The sequence below is a fragment of the Podarcis liolepis genome (assembly GCF_965112155.1).
Source record: "Podarcis liolepis genome assembly, chromosome: 7".
Lineage (NCBI taxonomy): Eukaryota > Metazoa > Chordata > Lepidosauria > Squamata > Lacertidae > Podarcis > Podarcis liolepis.
The window spans coordinates 83,990,201-84,011,279 of record NC_139561.1 but is presented as its reverse complement, the minus strand read 5'-3'; the positions used below and the strand labels follow the sequence as shown (position 1 = coordinate 84,011,279).

The 21,079-nt window shown below is 46.6% G+C and overlaps 2 protein-coding genes across 2 annotated transcripts in view; one reads left to right on the top strand and one right to left on the bottom strand.

Annotated features, from left to right (window-relative positions):
- Nucleotides 1-21,079, bottom strand: part of LOC310712671 (pregnancy-specific beta-1-glycoprotein 8-like) — a 111,692-nt gene that overhangs the window by 8,853 nt on the left and 81,760 nt on the right. The window contains exons 2-3 of the mRNA XM_083515955.1: nt 4,528-4,682; nt 1,832-2,233 (exon numbers count right to left, since the gene is read on the bottom strand). Coding sequence (XP_083372081.1) covers nt 1,832-2,233; nt 4,528-4,579 — 454 coding nt within the window. The 5' untranslated portion in view covers nt 4,580-4,682. The remainder of the gene's footprint in view (nt 1-1,831; nt 2,234-4,527; nt 4,683-21,079) is intronic.
- Nucleotides 1-21,079, top strand: part of CEACAM18 (CEA cell adhesion molecule 18) — a 42,847-nt gene that overhangs the window by 11,417 nt on the left and 10,351 nt on the right. The window lies entirely within an intron of this gene.

Below are 21,079 nucleotides of genomic sequence, written 5' to 3'. Positions count from 1 at the left end.
AGAAGAAAACACAAGACAAGGCGAGACCTACAGAAAGAGAAAGCGAGAGAGAAGAGAAAGAAAGAACAGAAAATAAAATAGAAGATAGTAAAATGACTTTTGGCTCTCTGTCCTGCAGCTACACATGACATTCGTTCCTTAAACCACAACCATTCTGTCTTCTGTAAAGTAGTGCTTTTAAAATATCCAAATCCCGATACTACACATTCATTTCCTCTATCCTGCAAAAAGTCCATAAGAAATTTCCAATCCTTAACCAGTGCCAGCAATGGTTTTTCTCTAATTAAACATGTTGGCTTTGCCATCTCAGCCAGCTCCAGTAATTTTATCAGCCGTTCTTCTAGAGTGGGTCTCTTGTGCCCTTGATATATAGGAGGCCTGTCTGCAGAGCCTGGCAGAGCCAAGCCTTTCATGGTGTCAAAATAGTAGTAGTAGTAGTAGTAGTAGTAGTAGTAGTAGTAGTAGTAATAATAATAATAATAATAATAATAATAATAATAATAATAATAATAATAATAATTTTTTATTTATATCCCGCCCATCTCGCTGGGTTTCCCCAGCCACTCTGGGTGGCTTCCAACAGAACACTAAAATACAATAACCTATTAAACATTAAAAGCTTCCCTAAACAAAGGGCCGTTGCAGTTGGCGGCAGCAAGAACATTTGCAGCAGCATGCAGAAATCCAAGGAGTTGGGGGGAACCTCCGGCCCTCCACAACTCTCTCGATGGCCCCTGGAATCCTCCCCAGGCCATGCCTTTCACGGGCGCTGCTGCTCTAGACCCTCCCTGAGAGGATAGGGAGGTGTTTGTTTGCGGAGACTAACCTCCTGTGCAAAAGAAAAACTGAGCATTCTATGTTAGTGGCTAGAAATTGGAAAGACACCAACAAAGGGAGAATGGCAAGATAAATTGTATTTGGAATTAGCAAGAATGACAGTTAGGAACCAGCCAAACCAAAATGTCAGAAAAGAAAAAAAGTAAAAGTAAAAAGGAGTGGGAACGTGTAAAAGATTATCTAGGGAAACATTGTTCTCAGATAAAACCCTTGATATGTTCCGACTAAATTTTGCAAAGTGAAGGTCAGATAGATGAGATATATTACCTATTAGAAAGGCAGTAAGGAAAAACAAGGGACGCGGGTGGCGCTGTGGGTTAAACCACAGATCCTAGGACTGGCCGATCAGAAGGTTGGCGGTTCAAATCTCTGCGACGGGGTGAGCTCCCGTTGCTCGGTCCCTGCTCCTGCCAACCTAGCAGTTCGAAAGCACATCAAAGTGCAAGTAGATAAATAGGTACCGCTCCGGCGGGAAGGTAAACGGCATTTCCGTGCGCTGCTCTGGTTTGCCAGAAGCGGCTTAGTCATGCTGGCCACATGACCCGGAAGCTGTACGCCAGCTCCGTCGGCCAATAAAGCGAGATGAGCGCCACAACCCCAGAGTCGGTCACAACTGGACCTAATGGTCAGGGGTCCCTTTACCCTTTACCTTAAGGAAAAACAGCACAGCTGAAAAGAGAACGAAGACAGAAAAAGCCGCACTGAGGTGGTGGGAAGAAATATTGTGTAGAAATGTTGTTATTGTTTGGTTTTTATATGTGTGCAATATATGTTAAAAAGTGAATGGAATATGTAGATGGATTACCAATTTAAAACTCAATAAAAAGCAATTTAAAAAGAAGAAGAAGGAAAAACTTAACATTCTCCACCCTGCTCACTTTTGCCTCTGGTGCAACGCTAAGAAAAAAGGACGGCCCTTTCCCCATTTCATTGTGGTTAAAGAAACAGGAGCCTTTCTTTGAAAAAGGTGGTGACCGAGCGGTTTGGTACTTACTTGAGATTTGCAAATAATAAGAGTCTGAGAGGTTTCTCCCTACAAATTGTTGCCCTTGGCCTGTTTGCTGGTCTGGGCCGAGCTGAATCACCACGGTGTAGTTCGCCGCATCGGACTGCGTCAACCTCGCGATATACAAGGAGCACCCTTCTCTCAACGTCTCCCGTCCGGTGTGTCCGGGGCCTTTTTCTGGCTGCCTCTGCCCAAATTGCGTGAAGATGTTCTCCACTCTCCCCGAGCGGCTTTGCCGGAACCACCGGCACTGCGCGAACTGCCGGGGGGCGTTCCTCAGAGACAGCTTGACATCCTTGCCCAGAAAAGGCTCAGTTGGCTCAGGGGTCAAAGACAACTGGGTTTGAAATTGTGCTGGCACCAGCTGCAACACGCAGCTTAGGAGGAAACCTAAGGAAAGGGGAGGAAAAATGGACTAAGGCTTCTTCTACAGGGCAATGGTCTAACACACACAATAACATACCCTCCAACATTTCTCCGATGAAAATAGGGGCATCTTATTCCTTAACACTCCTGCCCACCTAGCAGTTCGAAAGCACATCAAAGTGCAAGTAGATAAATAGGTACCGCTCTGGCGGGAAGGTAGACGGCGTTTCCGTGCGCTGCTCTGGTTTCGCCAGAAGCGGCTTAGTCATGCTGGCCACATGACCTGCGAAAACCGTTTGTGGACAAATGCCAGCTCCCTCGGCCTGTAAAGCGAGATGAGTGCCGCAACCTCAGAGTCGGTCACGACTGGACCTAATGGTCAGGGGTCCCTTTACTTTTACCTTTATTCCTTAACAACAACAACAGTTTTATTATTCTTGCCCCTGCCCATCTGACCGGGTTGCCGCAGCCACTCTGGGCGGCTTCCAACATATATAAAAACAACTTGAAACATGAAACATTTTTTAAAAAAACTTCCCTATACAGGTCTGCCTCCAGATGTCTTCTAAAGGTTGCATAGTTACTTATCTCCTTGGCTCAGGCGGGGGGGGGGGGTTGGATAGCTCCATACACTCCAACATTTCTCTGATGGAAATAGGGACACCCTACTGTACACTCCGATATTTATCAGGTGAAAATAGGGACGTCCTAAGACTCTTGAGAGTCCCATGGACTGCAAGAAGATCAAACCTCTCCGTTCTTAAAGAAATCAGCCCTGAGTGTTCACTGGAAGGACAGATCCTGAAGCTGAGGCTCCAAGACTTTGGCCACCTCATGAGAAGAGAAGACTCCCTTAAAATGACCCTGATGCTGGGAAAGATGGAGGGCACGGAGGATGAGATGACGGAGGACGAGATGGTTGGACAGTGTTCTCGAAGCTACCAGCATGAGTTTGACCAAACTGCAGGAGGCAGTGGAAGACAGGAGTGCCTGGAGTGCTCTGGTCCATGGGTTCACAAAGAGTCGGACACGACTAAACAACAACAAAGGAAAAATGGGGCATTCCAGGATCAATTCAGAAACTGGGACAGCTTTGGTAAATCTGGGGCCGTCGCTGGAAAAGAGAGGCACTTGGAGAGTCTGCCATAAAGGACAAAGGGAGCTGGGTGTTTCTGTGCTTCAGGGTGTGGCAGAAAATGGTACCTTGAAGCGGAAAAGAGGAAGTTTGCTCTTCTGAACTGAAGATATTGGGCCAGCCTGCCCATGAGAAGGAGAAAGGCGGTCAGCTCAGGAGGCAGATTTGGGTCCAAGGAGCCCACTGCCCACTGCCCACTGCCATGGCATGCCTCTGCCACACTAGGAGTGTGCCCTGCTGCTGAGGGCACCCCCTGCCACCTCCCCCATCATGGTGCACCCCACCACTTGCCTCCCCCCACCACCACAACCTCAGTGGGCGCACCCTAAAATCATAGAGTTGGAAGGGATTCTGAGGGTCTCTATTTCAAGCCCCTGCAATGCAGTTTTCTCAGTGAAAACAAGGTGTTCTGCGGCGGCGGCTGCTTTGCTGCCATCTCCTCAGCTGCAGGTGTGCCTGCTGCAAGGAGGAGGCAGGTTGTGATCTGGGGGAAGCAGGTTCCCCTCCCCCAGTCTCAAGTGGCAAAATGTCCCCTCCTGGCCCCGCGCCTTGTGCAACCAGGCTGTCGATCCACCTAACTGGGGCGCCACAATTTAAGAAGGATATCGGCAAGCTGGAACATGTGCAGAGGAGGGCGACTGAGAAGATCAAGGGCCTGGAAACCAAAGCCTTATGGGGAACAGTCGAAGGAGCTGGGTTAAGAGGAGATATGAGAACCGTCTTCAGATATCTCAAGGGCTGCTGCCACGTTGGAAGATGGAGCGAGCTTGTTTTCTCCGGCTCCGGAGGGTAGGACTCGAACCCAGGGCTTCAAGTTACAAGAAAGGAGATTGCGACTAAACATCAGGAAGAACTTTCTGGCAGTAAGGGAGTTCCACCAACAGTGGAACAGACTCCCATTAGAGGTGGTGGACTCTCCTTCCTTGGAGGTTTTTAAGCAGAGGTTGGGTGGCCATCTGCTGGGATTCCTGCCCCGCAGGGGGTTGGACTAGATGACCCTCGGGGTCCCTTCCAACTCTACAATTCTGTGATTCTGTGACTCTTTTGCCTGCACTGAACGGCAGCGGCTCTCCAGGGTTTCAAAGAATGGACAATCCTAGCCTGACCTGGAGAGCCAGGAATCGAACCTGCAGCCTTTTGAGTGCAAGAAAGACGCTCTGCTGCTGCCCTTTCCTCAGCTTACCTGCCAGAAACATGACCTTCCGTGCTCCCTGTCGGCTGTTGGGGAGACCCATCGCCTTTTTCGCCTGCAAAACTTCAAACACTTCCAGGAATCAGGACGGACGGACGGACGGATGGGCAGAGCCTCTTCTCTGGACAAAGTCTGGGTCCCTCTGCCTGTGACACTCGCTTCCTCCCCTCTGCCTGTTTCTCCTTTTGTCCTGCAGAAAAAAAGGAAGGAAACGGGTACCGTAACACAAGGTCGACACATCCCTGCCTTCTTTGGTGCGTTTATTTTGCCGTTTCTGAGTTACACCATCTCACGGTGACTAAGGCTGAGTCCTGGCAGTTCAGCCCTGTAGTGCAACTCCAGAGGTGTGGGGGAAAGAGGGCCACTGGGTTCTTGTGGGGCTGGCGGGGGAGATCAGCTGTCGCCCCTTCCATGCACAGAAGGGATTATTTATCAGTAGAGTGTCTTCAATGTACATTGTTAGCCAGGCAACACAGACAGGTCTCTGCTCTCAAAGCGCTTACAGTCTGCTATAGTGACGCAACAACACAGGGAGGGAGGGAGGGAGGGAGGGAGGGAAGGAAGGAGAACAGGCAACTACCATGCTTTAGTCTTGGCTGCAATCCTAACCGCACTTACCCAGGAGTAAGGCCCACTGAATTCAGTAGGACTTACTTCTGAGTAGGCACAGTTAGGAAACATGGCACATTTCATAAGGATGGAAAGGCCTGTCAGTTTTAGGTCTCTCAGTGTCTCATGTTTCCACTCTTAAATTCAGTTCTTACATTCAGAGGGGGAGATTTTCAGCCCCGAGGGCCACATTATTTGCTTCGAAACCTTCTGGGGGCCACACGCCAGGGCAGGTAGGGCCAGAGGCAAACAATTCATGCAAATATTACCTTTGCTGGCTCAGGAGTGAACGCTACGCAAATGTGGAGTGGAGTCTCTAAGACGGCTGGATGGCACCTTGTACGCCTCCTTCCGGCAGCTCCTGCTGCCAAGCTGGTGTCAAATGTATTGTTCTGCCTTCCTTTGGACCACATCAGTGAGGCTGAGAGGGGGGTCTTGTCCTCTGGACAGCTCAGGACCTCCCAACACACTGCTTAGGCTCGTGCCCCAGGGAGTTCAGTCTAGTGCTGCAAATGCAGCCAAAACGACGCTGGAGGCAGCAGTTATGAGTCTCCACAGCCACAGCAGGCGCTGCGATTCTCCAGCACTTTGATTTCACCTCCAGAAGCGCACTCCATTGTCTCTCGAGGCAGACGGATGGCCAAAGCCGTAAAACAGCAGGCTAATTCGATGCACGCCTTTCTTCAGCACCCAAACATTCAAGAGGCATTATCGGATTTCAAGGACGCATTCCCACTCAAGGGGTGTAAGGAGGGGTCTTGCGCGTGGAGCATCCCAGGGGCCAGGAATAAAGCCCCAAAGGGCCACATTTGTCCCCGAGGCTGAAGTTCCTCACTCTAGCAGATGCCATGGTGGAATCCGGCTGGTGGAAGAGGCGCCTGGTAAGAAGACGGGTAGCAGGAATGGGCAGCTACCTTGAGGGCCAGCTTAAGTGTAGGACTAGGACCTGGCGGACCACAGTTCGAATCCCCACTCAGCCATCAATGAACTGTGACCTCGGGCCAGTCACTTTCCCTCTCAGCCTAATCTACCTCACGGGGTTGTTTGGGGGGGATTTGTTGAGGAGCAGGAGAACCACATGTGTCACCTTGGGGTCTGTGGTGGTGGTAGGAAAGTGAGTATAAAAGCAAGAAGTTTGACATGATGCAAAATTGTCCAGGGCTTTGGCAACAGGGGTAAAGGGAAGCTAAACAGATGGAGGCCTGCTCCTTCAGCAGCCAAGCATCCTCAAAAGGGATGGCAGATTGGCCAGATCGATTTGTATGCTGTTGGGAGGTTGTCGTCGTCTTGTTGAGCTGTATATGAAACAAAGGGGAGCCACAGTGGGGTGAAGTGTCCTCTTTTGTTTGTTCCTGTGTTCATTTCAATTTTTATTTTATTTTTTTGGTTAGCTTTTCTTGTAGGGTTGTTTCCCACACAGTTTGGTACCAGCGGTCCATGTTCACTCCTGACAGCTCCCTCCAGAGTCCAGCTGAAAAATACTCGGAGTCGAGAGTGGATTCAATGCTCTTTATTCAGCTCATAGCGGTGAGGAGGAATGAAAGTTCCCCCAAAGTATATGCTATAGATACATTATTTACACAATGGGCTGCACATGATTGGCTAATTCTGGGATTCTCCTGTAGGCCAATCAGGTTGTGGATTCACTTCCATCTGGAGCTGTATTGGGTGGCTCCTGTGGACCAATCAGACTGCTGCATTCTGAATCCTATTCTTCTAGGACCAATCAGACTGCTGCACTTTGGATCCTATTCAACTCCGTACATAACACCAGTTTTGACACTCTTAAGCAAAACCCAATGTAGTCAACTAAATACAACCAACCAAGCTCTGGGCTCTCCAACATCTCACCGCCAACGGAAACAAACAAACAAACAAACAAACAAACAGACGAATGAAGAACTTGCCCTCACAACTCTGAAACCAAACTCTGCTATCTTCTTCTTCTTTGGTTGTTCATTTTTGTTTTTCATAATTGTGATTGATGTGATCAAAAGGGTGCGCGTGAGGCTGAACATCTGGCTTACCATCATGTTGGGAGTGGTTTTTCAGGCTGGGAAAGCCTTACCTGGAGAGGCCAGGTATTGAAATTGGGACCTCCAGCATGCAGAGAAGGGGCTCTGCCACTGAACTATGGCCCTTCCCTGGCTCTCTATAGGTGTACAAGGTCCACCCCCTCCTTACCTGTCTCCCACCACCCCATGCCACTAAGAAGTGCAACCTCTGTTTCCTGTCGCTTGCCTGCCCGTTGCAAAACAGCAGCATCGGTTCCATGATGCAACGCGTGGCTCTTGCTAGCTTCCTGGCAAGAATTAGGAAAGAAAGTTACGAAGTCCGTTTCCCTGCTGTCACCACCGCCTGACAGCAGCCGTTCAGAGTGGAGCAATGCAGCAACCGAACTGACGAAAGTCACAAAAACAGACAAACTCCGATGGAGAGACGGGAGAAGTGAACGCTGCCAACTCGTGGCCATGCTGGGGTGCGCAGCTTGTTGTGGTATCCTTGCAAGTCTTCAAGCAGGTGGCTGAAACCTGTGGCCACTGGTCTGCTGTTTGGATTCCAGTTCCCACCAGCCACAGCCAGCATGATGGGAATTGCGTGGCGAGTTCCCACCTCCCCCCAATGAAATAAAGACACAGGACACAAGAATTCAGGTTAATGGGTCAAATCAGGCCAAAACTTTATTGATTACAGGAATTGAGTGGTATTGGCTTAGGCATTGGTCCTAACAACTAACCGGCTTCAAGGCCGGTAAGGGTTAACCACCAGTGGGAGGAGTCCTGCTGAGGCACGTCAACTAGGACCTCCCCCCGGCGTCACCTCATGGGGCGTGCCCTGGGCCCACAACTCCTTAGGCTTAGGACAAGGCCACGCCCCCTGGAATCCTTTACCGGACTACCCTTTGTTTGGGAGAAGGTGATGGCGCTCCTCCCCCCCTTCATCTGCATAACAATAAATCAGTACCCCCACTAATGCCTAACCGCCAATACCGAGGAGTTGTGACGGTTTGCTACGAGGTAGGCGAAAACCAAATGGATGGTGCTAATCTGCCATTTGGGAAAATTCCTACCAGGCCCCTCAATGGCGACCAACCAAGGTCCATAGCAAGGTCAAAGAACCTACCTAAGGGTGGGAAGGGAGGGAAAACCGGGTCAGCTGCAGCGAGGGAAAGAGGGGGCGCCTCGGCTGCGGCAGACCTAAATAACCGAGGCCACGCCCCCGGAGCCAACCGATTGGCTGGCCCGGGGTATGACGCAGCCGAGGATTCCCTCTGTTATTGCATGGGCTGGAGCCAGCCCCTCGAGTGTGGGGAAGGGGCGTGAAGCCCGCAACCCCACCTCCTCCTTATATCGGAAGTGGCTTTGTAGTCCAGCAATATCCAGAGGGCCACAGGCTCCCCATCTCTGCTTTGAACAATTGCATAGTTTATATCATTGTTAGGTGCTCACCTTCACAATGGCCCTGCTAATGGTTTTTAACAGAGCAGGAAATGATTTGGGAGAGGCAGCCCTTCCTATGGTGTACAGACATATTTTATTTCACTCCCACTGTCTCCAGAAAAACAGGTGCTGCCGGGTTTTGTAGTACATGCAGGTCCCGCTGTCCAAATGCTCGTTAAACGAAAATTTGCTTGTTGAAATATGAGGCATTCGTATCTAAACTTTGCTATACACAGTGCAGATTCAGATATACCAACAGCCAGACCTGCATGTGTTACTGTAAACAAATAAGCAGCCTTCATCTGGAAATATAGAAGCATAGAATCACAGAACTGCAAGGGACCCTGAGGATCATCTAGTCGAACCCCCTGCAATGCGGGAATATGCAGCTGTCTCACCTTGGGATCGAACCTGCAACCTTGGTGTTATCAGCACAAATTGAGCTATCCAGTTGCCCAAGCCCTACTGCTGGGAGGGAGGGGGAGTGATCAGACAAAGAACAGAGTATATTTCCCCTTCCTTGTTTGGCTTTTGCAAGCTTTCAGAGGGTTTTCCTGTCTGCCCCCTCCCCCCCCCCATAATTTTTGGTTCAAAATTCTGTGGTTGGGAACATATTGGAAGTTTCCCCATAGGAATCAATGGAAATCATTGACTTGTTATGCAAACACTCACCTAAAAAAAACGATTCCCTGACAATGCGTTGTGTTTAGGCAGCAGAACCTGCATGTAGCTCAAAATCCTATCTAACCTGTTTACCGGAGGCAGAAGTAGGATATGTGTTTGTGACCCAATAGCCATCTGACTTTTAAAGAATTTTCAGGCATGTTCTTGGCCAGGGTGGGGGTGGGGATATCTATTGCCTTTCTGCAATCTTAAGTGTTCGCCTAGCATTCCATACCCCTCTTCAACATCAGCTTCATTGGACTGGTCATGTTGTGCGGGTGCCTGATGATCGTCTTCCAAAGCAACTACTCTATTCCAAACTTAAAAATGGGAAGTGTAATGCTGGTGGTCAACAAAAGAGGCTTAAAGACTGTCTCAAGGCAAATATTTAAAAATGTAGTATAAACACTGACAACTGGGAAACACTGGCCTGCGAGCGCTCCAGTTGGAGAACAGCTTTTACCAAAGGTGTCATGGGCTTTGAAGACACTCAAACTCAGGGTGCGAGGGAGAAATGTGCTAGGAGGAAGGCATGCTTAGCAAATCCACACTGTGATCAACTCCCACCCGGAAACCAATGTCTCCATTGTGGAAGGATGTGTGGATCCAGAATTGGCAGTCACTTATGGACTCTGTTAAAACCATGGTTCCAGTTACAGATAGGTAGCCGTGTTGGTCTGCCATAGTCAAAATAGAAAAATTCCTTCCAGTAGCACCTTAAAGACCAACTAAGTTAGTTCTTGGTATGAGCTTTCGTGTGCATGCACACTTCTTCAGATACACTGAAACAGAAGTTGCCAAACCCTTCTATATAGTGAGAAGGTGGGGAGGGGTATTACTCAGAAGGGTGGTGGGAATGGGAGATTGGCAGATAGCTGAGATGAGCCTGTTGACGACTCTTAACGACTGTAATAGGTCTTACAGGAAAAGGCAAGGGGTGAGAAGGTGAGAAATGGCTTAGTCATGTATAATGGGATAAGAATCCAATGTCTTTGTTCAGACCAGGTCTCTCCATGGTTTTAAGTTTGGTAATGAGTTGCAATTCAGCAGCTTCTCTTTCCAGTCTATTTCTGAAATTCCTTTGTAGTAAAACAGCTACTTTGAGATCTTGTATAGAATGTCCTGGGAGATTGAAGTGTTCTCCTACTGGTTTCTCTGTTTTGTGATTCTTGATGTCAGATTTATGTCCGTTTATTCTTTGGCGTAAGGTTTGGCCTGTTTGTCCTTCAGCTCTCTATATTGGACAAACAGGACAAACCTTACGCCAAAGGCAATACAACGAGAAGAAGCCAGCTACCAAACACTTGGCCAGCTGCTTCAAGACGGTCTCAGTTCTCGGTCTCTGTGGCCTCTTTGTTCAGCCTCCTCTTCCACATCTTTTCTTATGTTCCCGTTTCGATGCACCATCTGCTTTGTTGCCCTTCTTTAGTCCTCAGTTCAGGTTCCAGCTGGCCAGAAGAAAAATGCAGGGAGGAAGGTCAAATTTGTTAACCTCAGCTTGAGCAGCAAAAAAGGCAGGGCGTGATGCTTCTTATCTTGTGCATGTAAGCATTACCACCTGCTAGCATTCGCAAAGGAAGGTGTGGTTGCGGGCACAGGAGTATGAGCTTGCCCCAAAGTTGTCTTTGGCGATCACTCGTAGCCGAGTAAGATTGTCTTCCATAAACACGGTTTTAACAGTGACTCCGTAAGTGACTGTGGAGGCCAATTCTGGATCCACACATCCTTCCACAGTGGGGACATTGGTTTCCGGGAGGGAGTTGATCACGGTGTGGATTTGCCAAGTGTGCCTTCCTCTTAGCACGTTTCTCCCTTGTGTCCTAAGTTCGAGTGTCTTCAAAGCCCATGACACCTTTGGTAAAGGCTGTTCTCCAATTGGAGCGCTCGCAGGCCACTGTTTCCCAGTTGTCAGTGTTTATACTACATTTTTAAATATTTGCCTTGAGACAGTCTTTAAACCTCTTTTGTTGACCACCAACATTATGCTTTCCATTTTTAAGTTTGGAATAGAGTAGTTGCTTTGGAAGACGATCATCAGGCATCCACACAACATGACCAGTCCAATGAAGTTGATGTTGAAGAATCAATGCTTCAACACTGGTGATCTTTGCTTCTTCCAGTACACTTGTATTAGTTGGCCTGTCTTCCCAAGTGATGTGTAAAAATTTTCAGAGACACTGTTGATGGAATCTTTTGAGGAGTTGGAGATGGTGTTTATAAGTGGTCCATGTTTCACAAGCATACAGTAAGGTTGGTAGCACAATAGCTTTGTAAACAAGCATTTTGGTTTCCCTGCTAATGTCCTGGTCCTCAGACACACTGCACTTCAATTGGAAGAAAGCTGCACTCACAGAGCTCAGGCGATGCTGGATTTCAGCATCAGTGTCAGCCCTTGTGGAAAGATAACTGCCCAGGTAGGAGAAGCTTAAAGCCACAAAGTTGGCAGCCCTGGTCTCTAAGCTCCTTGTCCCATAACTTCCTTAGTTTTTTCTCCTTGTCCTCCTCAGCCAGAGCTACTCCTGTCAATATTTCACTTGGACTGTTATGGGTTCCCTGATCCAAACACAGCAAGGAAACAGCACAATTCTCAGCATTTTTTACTCAGAAGTAAATCCCATTGTATTCTGCAGGGCTCATTGCAGGGGCAGATCACCTATCTGAAAGTGCCAGGTGTCAGTTACCTGTAGGGATTGGGGGAGAAATCCGGGCCTTCTTCATTTGCACATTCTGAAACAATACAAGAACCCAGACTCAGCCATCCTATGAAATTTGCAGTTCCCTGAATTTTGCAATGCATTTCTTCAACATTATAATGTGTACAAAAGTGCATTTGCTAGGATAACACCTGCACAAACATGTATTTATATATCAGCAAAAACAGCAAATGAGAACACATTATATAAGGGAACACTGTTTTGCAAAAATGTTATAAGGAAAAAAGCTATAAGGAACACCATTTCAGATAAAACCACAGCGGACCTTGCCACCAAACTCTGCCAATTTGTCCTTACCCACAACAACTTCAAATTCAGTGATGACCTGTTCCTTCAGATCAGCGGCACAGCAATGGGCACCCACATGGCCCCACAGTATGCCAACATCTTCATGGCAGATTTAGAACAACGTTTCCTAAACTTCTACCCACTCAAACCTCTCTTGTACCTGCGATGCATTGACGATATTTTTATCATCTGGACACATGGTCAACAGACCCTGGACACCTAGACCTAGCAGGGCAGCAGTTGAAGAAGGAGCAAAAAAGCTTTTCTTGTGTGTTTCTTTGTGGCTGATTAGCTGTGCAAAGGTCAGAGGGGGCAGGGTTTCTGTTGAGGCAGGGGATTAGCTGTGGGAGGAGCTTATCAGACCTAGCAGGGCAGCAGTTAAAGAAGGAGCAAAAAAGGTTTTCTTGTGTGGGGGTGTTTTAAACGGCGCGCACAGTTTAATCCATCTTTTAGATTTAGGGGAGCTAGTCTCAAACGTTTGTTGGGGGAGACCTAGGTTTTTTTTTCTTATGGGGGGAGTTATTTGTCCTGTCTTCACGCTTTTTATGATGGAGGACCGCTGTAGCCACCCCCAACGACACGTTCTCAGGATGGAGGGGGAGGGAACAGCTGCAGTCGCCTGTGGTTCCTGCGCAATGTTTGCCATCTTGCCAAAGGTTGCAGGCAGCTTTACCTGCAGCAATTGCATGTTGATTGCCCTCTTAAAAGACAAAGTCCAGCAACTGGAGGAACGTGTAGCTACGCTCCAAAGAATTAGAGAGCTGGAGCTCTTCTTGGAAGCAACAGAGCACACCGTCTCCACCAAGGAGGAGACAGGGGACTCCCCTGAGAAGGAGGCTAGTTCACCAATACAGGAGCCAGATATATGGAGAAACGTGACTCAAAGAAGTAGGAGGCCCAGGGTTCGCTCTGATTGTTTAGAAATACACAATCGCTTTGAGGTCCTCTCCCCTAGCATGGAAGACGAAGAGCAGACTCCATTTGAGGATCTCTCCCTCATTACAGTCGATCAGGTATATGAAGACGAGCAGCAAAGTCAGTCCTCAGGGAATGTGCAGGCGACCTTGGAACGGACAGCTCATGGAAGAACCCCGACCAAACCTAAGAGGAGGCGTGTAGTGGTGATAGGGGATTCCCTACTGAGGGGATCAGAAGCAGTGATCTGTGGGCCTGACAAGATGTCTCGGGAAGTGTGCTGTCTCCCCGGGGCTAAGATCCAAGATGTAACTGAACGACTGCAAGGAATCATAAAACCCACTGACGAATACCCCTTCCTCTTGGTTCATGTGGGAACCAATGACACTGCAAGCAATAGCCTCCAGAAGATCAAAAGAGACTACGAGGCTCTCGGCAGAAAATTGAAGCAACTAAATGCACAAATTGTCATCTCATCTGTCCTCCCAGTTGAACGACGTGGCCCAGGGAGAGAGGGAAAAATAGTGGAAGTGAACAGCTGGTTTCGCAAATGGTGTAAACAGGAACAGTTTGGATTCTTAGATCACGGACTGCAGTTTCTTGAAGATGGACTTCTGGCAAGCGATGGGCTGCACCTCACAACGGTTGGGAGAAATGTTTTTGCCAAAAATCTCAGAAACCTCATCAGGAGGGCTTTAAACTGACTAATGTGGGGGAGGGAGACAGTGCTCCTGAAGGTAGGAGTCTATCAATTGATGAAGATGATCATCCAAATGTCATAGACCAAATGGAGCAAACAGCACGCAGACCTAGTGGTGGGAGGAAAAAATCCTTAAATAAGAGACACGGGGGAATGATTAATGGACTTCAATATCTGTACACTAATGCGCAAAGCATGGGAAATAAACAAGATGAGCTTGAGCTCTTGGTACAGCAAACTAAATATGACATAATAGGCATCACTGAAACCTGGTGGGATAAGTCCCACGATTGGAATGTAATAATATGTAATAATGGGGGGATACAATCTATTTCAGAGAAACAGACCAGACAAGAAAGGAGGAGGAGTGGCGTTATATGTCAGGGATGTGTATACCTGTGAAGAGATCCAAGATTTAGAACCTCAAAGCCAAAGTGAGAGCATTTGGGTCAAAATTAAGGGAGAGAAGAATAACAGAGATCTCATTGTGGGAGTTTACTATAGATCCCCAAGCCAAATGGAGGACATAGATGATGCCTTCCTGGAACAGATGGCCAAGCATGCAAAAGGAAGGGAGATAGTAGTAATGGGGGACTTCAATTACCCGGATATTTGTTGGATGTCAAACTCAGCCAAGAGCTTAAGGTCAAACAGATTCCTCACTGGCCTTGCAGACAACTTCATTGTCCAGAAAGTGGGAGAAGCAACAAGAGGAACATCCATTTTAGGTCTGGTCCTAACCAATGTTGATGACCTGGTTAGTGGGGTAGAAGTGGAAGGATCATTAGGCACGAGTGATCATGCTCTTCTGAAGTTTACTATACAGCGGAAAGGAGCAGCCAAGCATACTAGGGCTCAATTTCTTGACTTTAAGAAAGCCGACTTCATAAAACTTAGGGAAGTGCTGGGTGAGATCCCATGGACAGTAATACTAAAAGGAAAGGGAGTTCATGATGGCTGGGAGTTTGTTAAGAGGGAGATAGTAAAAGCACAATGTGAGGCAATACCAATGAGACGGAAACATGGAAGGTGCTTAAAGAAGCCAGGGTGGCTATCTAAAGAACTTTTAACTGAGTTAAGATTAAAAAAGGATGTGTACAAAAAATGGAAAAGGGGGGAAACCACCAAAGAGGAATTCAAACAAATAGCCAGCACGTGTAGACACAAAGTCAGAAAAGCTAAAGCACAGAATGAACTCAGGCTTGCTAGAGAGGTTAAAAGCAACAAAAAAGGCTTTTATGGATATGTTCGTAGCAAAAGGAAGAACAAAGAAACAGTGAGGTCACTTAGAGGAGAAGATGGTAAAATGCAAACAGGGGACACAGAAAGGGCTGAACTCCTCAATGCCTTCTTTGCCTCAGTCTTCTCCGATAAAGAAAACAATGCCCGACCTGAAGAATTTGGAGCAAATGATTCAGCAAAGGAAACACAGCCCAGAATGACTAAGGAGATAGTACAAGAATACTTGGCTAGTTTAGATGTATTCAAGTCTCCAGGGCCAGATGAACTGCATCCAAGAGTATTAAAAGAACTGGCAGATGTGATCTCAGAACCACTGGCAGTCATCTTTGAGAATTCCTGGAGAACAGGCGAAGTCCCGGCAGACTGGAGGAGGGCAAATGTTGTCCCTATTTTCAAAAAGGGGAAAAGAGAGGGCCCAAATAATTATCGCCCAGTCAGTCTGACATCAATACCAGGGAAGATTCTGGAGCAGATCATTAAGCAAACAGTCTGTGAGCACCTAGAAAGGAATGCTGTGATCACCAATAGTCAGCATGGATTTCTGAAAAATAAGTCATGTCAGACTAACCTGATCTCATTTTTTGACAGAATTACAAGCCTGGTAGATGAAGGGAACGCAGTGGATGTAGCCTACCTTGATTTCAGCAAGGCATTTGACAAGGTGCCCCATGATATTCTTGTAAAGAAGCTGGTGAAATGCGGTCTTGACTATGCTACCACTCAGTGGATTTGTAGCTGGCTGACTGACCGAACCCAAAGGGTGCTCATCAATGGTTCCTCTTCATCCTGGAGAAGAGTGACTAGTGGGGTGCCATAGGGTTCTGTCTTGGGCCCGGTCTTATTCAACATCTTTATCAACGACTTGGATGATGGACTCAAGGGCATCCTGATCAAATTTGCAGATGACACCAAACTGGGAGGGGTGGCTAACACCCCAGAGGACAGGATCACACTTCAAAACGACCTTGACAAATTAGAGAACTGGGCAAAAACAAACAAGATGAACTTTAACAGGGAGAAATGTAAAGTATTACACTTGGGCAAAAAAAATGAGAGGCACAAATACAAGATGGGGGACACCTGGCTTGAGAGCAGTACATGTGAAAAGGATCTAGGAGTCTTGATTGACCACAAACTTGACATGAGCCAACAGTGTGACGCGGCAGCTAAAAAAGCCAATGCAATTCTGGGATGCATCAATAGGAGTATAGCATCTAGATCAAGGGAAGTAATAGTGCCACTGTATTCTGCTCTGGTCAGACCTCACCTGGAGTACTGTGTCCAGTTCTGGGCACCACAATTCAAGAAGGGCACTGACAAACTGGAACGTGTCCAGAGGAGGGCAACCAAAATGGTCAAAGGCCTGGAAACGATGCCTTATGAGGAACGGGTAAGGGAGCTGGGCATGTTTAGCCTGGAGAAGAGGAGGTTAAGGGGTGATATGATAGCCATGTTCAAATATATAAAAGGATGTCACCTAGAGGAGGGAGAAAGGTTGTTTTGTGCTGCTCCAGAGAAGCGGACACGGAGCAATGGATCCAAACCACAAGAAAGAAGATTCCACCTAAACATTAAGAAGAACTTCCTGACAGTAAAAGCTGTTCGACAGTGGAATTTGCTGCCAAGGAGTGTGGTGGAGTCTCCTACTTTGGAGGTCTTTAAGCAGAGGCTTGACAACCATATGTCAGGAGTGCTCTGATGGTGTTTCCTGCTTGGCAGGGGGTTGGACTCGATGGCCCTTGTGGTCTCTTCCAACTCTATGATTCTATGATTCTATGATTCTACCTTTCACCAGAAATTTAATGATTTTCACCCCACAATCAACCTTACAATGAATCAATCTATGCAAGAAATACATTTTTTGGACACTACTATAAAAATACAGGATGGGCGCATAGACACCACCTTATACCGTAAACCAACTGACTGACAAACATATCTACATGCCTCTAGCTACCATCCCAAACATACCAAACAGTCCATTGTATATAGCCAGGCACTACGTTACAGCCGCATCTGTTCCAATTCTACAGACAGAGACTCCCACCTAAGAGATCTACAGCAAACCTTTTCAGAACTAAAATACCCAGCAGATGAAGTTAGACAACAGATCAACAGAGCCAGACTGATACCCAGAGAGAACTTGCTGCAAGACAGACCCAAAAAAGAAAATAACAGAACACCTCTAGTCATCATATACAGCTCCCAAGTTAAAACAGTACAACGCATCATCAGAGATCTACAACCTCTCCTGGACAATGACAGTTCTCTTTCTCAAGCTCTGGGAGGAAGACCTTTCATTGCCTACAGACAGCCACCCAATCTTAAACAACTCCTAACCCACAATAATACTACAACCAGACTTAACACAGACACTGGCACCAGAGCCTGCAACAAACCCAGATGCCAACTTTGCTGCCAAATCTGAAGCCTTATTTACTTGGGATCCATTTGCCCGCTTACCCAGGACGTGGAGGTGACAAAGAAGCACCAGGGATTCAGTTCCTTCGGAGAAAAGGGTTTATTGTGATCTGAGCAGAGGCAACCAGCGGAATTGTTTCCAAAGGCTGGTGGCCCCCAATACACGTAAGCCAGCAATATTTATACCCCTGCAGCACCTCCCGACCACCCCATCATATCATATTCCTCGATTTGCCTTATTGCCTCTTTGGGTGTTGCTAAAGCATTTTGGCAGTGCACTCCTTTCGCTTATCAACCAAGCCTGCGTATCTTGTTTGCTCCAGATGCATTTCTCCTCCTGCTCTCTGGGCGTTGCCTTCCAACTGTCAATGCACCCCCTGCCCACTCCCTTCACATACACCCGGACAACACCATTACTGGCCCCAACAACATCACACATACCATCTCGGGACTATTTAATTGCTCATCGTCTAACATTGTGTATGCCATCAAATGCCAACAGTGTCCTTCAGCTCTCTATATTGGACAAACAGGCCAAACCTTACGCCAAAGAATAAACGGGCATAAATCTGACATCAAGAATCACAAAACAGAGAAACCAGTAGGAGAACACTTCCATCTCCCAGGACATTCTATACAAGATCTCAAAGTAGCTGTTTTACTACAAAGGAATTTCAGAAATAGACTGGAAAGAGAAGCTGCTGAATTGCAACTCATTACCATACTTAAAACCATGGAGAGACCTGGTCTGAACAAAGACATTGGATTCTTATCTCATTATACATGACTAAGCCATTTCTCACCTTCTCACCCCTTGCCTTTTCCTGTAAGACCTATTACAGTCCGTTAAGAGTCGTCAACAGGCTCATCTCAGCTATCTGCCTATCTCCCATTCCCACCACCCTTCTGAGTAATACCCCTCCCCACCTTCTCACTATATAGAAGGATCTGGCAACTTCTGTTTCAGTGTATCTGAAGAAGTGTGCATGCACACGAAAGCTCATACCAAGAACTAACTTAGTTGGTCTTTAAGGTGCTACTGGAAGGAATTTTTTTATTTTGCAAAAATGTTTCTGTTAGGGGAAACGGCACACGAGCACCTGCATATTGGGAGAACTTTGCACACAAATGCTGATGATTTTCATGACTCCCCCCAACCCCAAAGTTAATAAACGAATGAGGAAATGTGGAGATCTGCTGCCTCTCCTGCCCTTAGAGAGGGATAGCAATCTGATAATAATGCATGAAGAATTAGGGGCATTCTTATTATCAGCTACTTGAATGGACAGTTCAGCTAAGTGGCAAAGAGGAGCTGATGTGGTGTAGTGATTAAGAGCGGTGGACTTGTAATCTGGGGAACTGGGTTCGCGTCTCCGCTCCTCCACATGCAGCTGCTGGGTGACCTTGGGTCAGTCACACTTCTCTGAAGTCTCTCAGCCCCACTCACCTCACAGAGTGTTTGTTGTGGGGGAGGAAGGGAAAGGAGAATGTTAGCCGCTTTGAGACTCCTTCGGGTAGTGATAAAGCGGGATATCAAATCCAAACTCCTCCTCCTCCTCCTCTTCTTCTTCTTCTTCTTCTTCTTCTTCTTCTTCTTCTTCTTCTTCTTCTTCTTCTTCTTCTTCAGTGTGGGATAAATAGAATATGAGAAATAGTTCTCTCAGAGCATCTCACTCACCATAAGAGTGTGGTTTGTGGGCAATCTAAAAAGGGCCGGTTTGATGGGACTTGCTTTCTGTTCCTCAATTCTGTAAGCAAATCCACCAGCTCAGTGGATTTCTGTTCCTATATTATGTCATCGTTTGGAAAGGGAACTTTCAGGTTGATTTGCAAACCTTAAGCCATCCCAAGAAGCAGGGCTGTGAAAAGACCCTTTGTTGGACTCTGGGCAGCACCATCAGGACAGCCCAAGCAGACACCACTACACTAGATGGACCAAATGGTCTGACCAAAAAACAGCTACACTTCTGCCTGATTTTGCTGGAGTCAGGAACACAGGCAGAGCCCAGGTGAAGAAACTTTGAACATTCCGTGACATCACCTCGCCTCACCCAATCAGCACCAGAGGCCTCACTGCTGCAGTTGCTATGCAGACACATGTTTTCGAAGAAAACACACACACACACACACACACACACACACACACACACACAAATATCAGCATACACTTTCTCTGTGCTTAATTTCTTGAGAACAAACTTCATGAACAAACTTCATATTGACGTTTGGCTCCTTATTTACAGAAGTGTGGAGCGGTACCTATTGTTCTTCTGCGGTGATGGCAACACACACACCACACCTGTTCAGAAATCTGCTTTGCAGTTCATAGGGTTGCCATATTTCAAAATATATTTTGCAGGAAAGTTGTTGCACTTCTTTTTTCCCTCATTTGCCAAAGTAGTTGTTGTGCTCTTTTTGCAAAAGAGACATAGGTTGCCATGGGCCCTGGGTCTTCTTGGACAGTTTAAACGATTCCACCCAGATGCTGTTTCCGACAGACAAATCCCGGACATGTCCAGGAATTTCTGGACTTATAGCAGCCCTAAATTACAACAAAGCCTTTGTGACGTTCCCTTGCATGTTCAAAATGGGTCTTGGGGGTCCAGGTGGAAAAATCAAAATTGGAAACAGAATTGTTAGATCCAAAAACCAAGAATTTGTCAAGAATGTATAACTTGCTGTTGAAATGGAACACTCAGGATGAAACGGTGAAATCAGCTATGATTAAATGGGCACAAGATGTTGGACATAACATAATGATGGCTGACTGGGAATGGTTATGGACCACAGGTATGAAATATACGGCAAGTAATGCCCTAAGAGAAAATTTAATGAAAATGATTTATAGGTGGTACATGACACCAGTTAAGCTTGAAAAAATCTACCATTTGCCCGATAATAAATGTTGGAAATGTAAGGAGACTGAAGGTACATTCTTTCACCTTTGGTGGACATGCCCAAGGATTAAGACATTCTGGGAGATGATTTATAATGAAATGAAAAAGGTATTTAAATATACCTTCCTTAAGAAACCAGAGGCCTTTCTCTTGGGCATGGTCGGCCAATTGGTGCTAAAGAAGGATAGAACTTTTTTTATGTATGCTACAACAGCAGCAAGAATACTTATTGCAAAGTATTGGAAGACACAAGATTCACCCACCAGGGAAGAATGGCAGATGAAGTTGATGGACTACATGGAATTGGCGGAAATGACTGGCAGAATCCGAGACCAGGGAGAAGAGTTGGTGGAAGAAGACTGGAAAAAGTTTAAAGACTATTTACAGAAATACTGTAAAATTAATGAATGTTAGAAAAATGTTGGAATGAAATTATATGGCTTTAGTAGAAATGTTATAAGGAATTAAGTATAAATAGATTAATAGAGTATTAAAGGGAAAAATAAGTTTGAATGTGTTAAGACAATTATAGGATAGAAAACAAAGGAAGATGGAAAGGAATTGCTGAAACAATTAATAGAAGTGGAATACAAAAGGGGAGGTGTGAGGAGGTCGTGGAAATAAGTGAAAGAAAGATAAGCTATTGAAATTGGT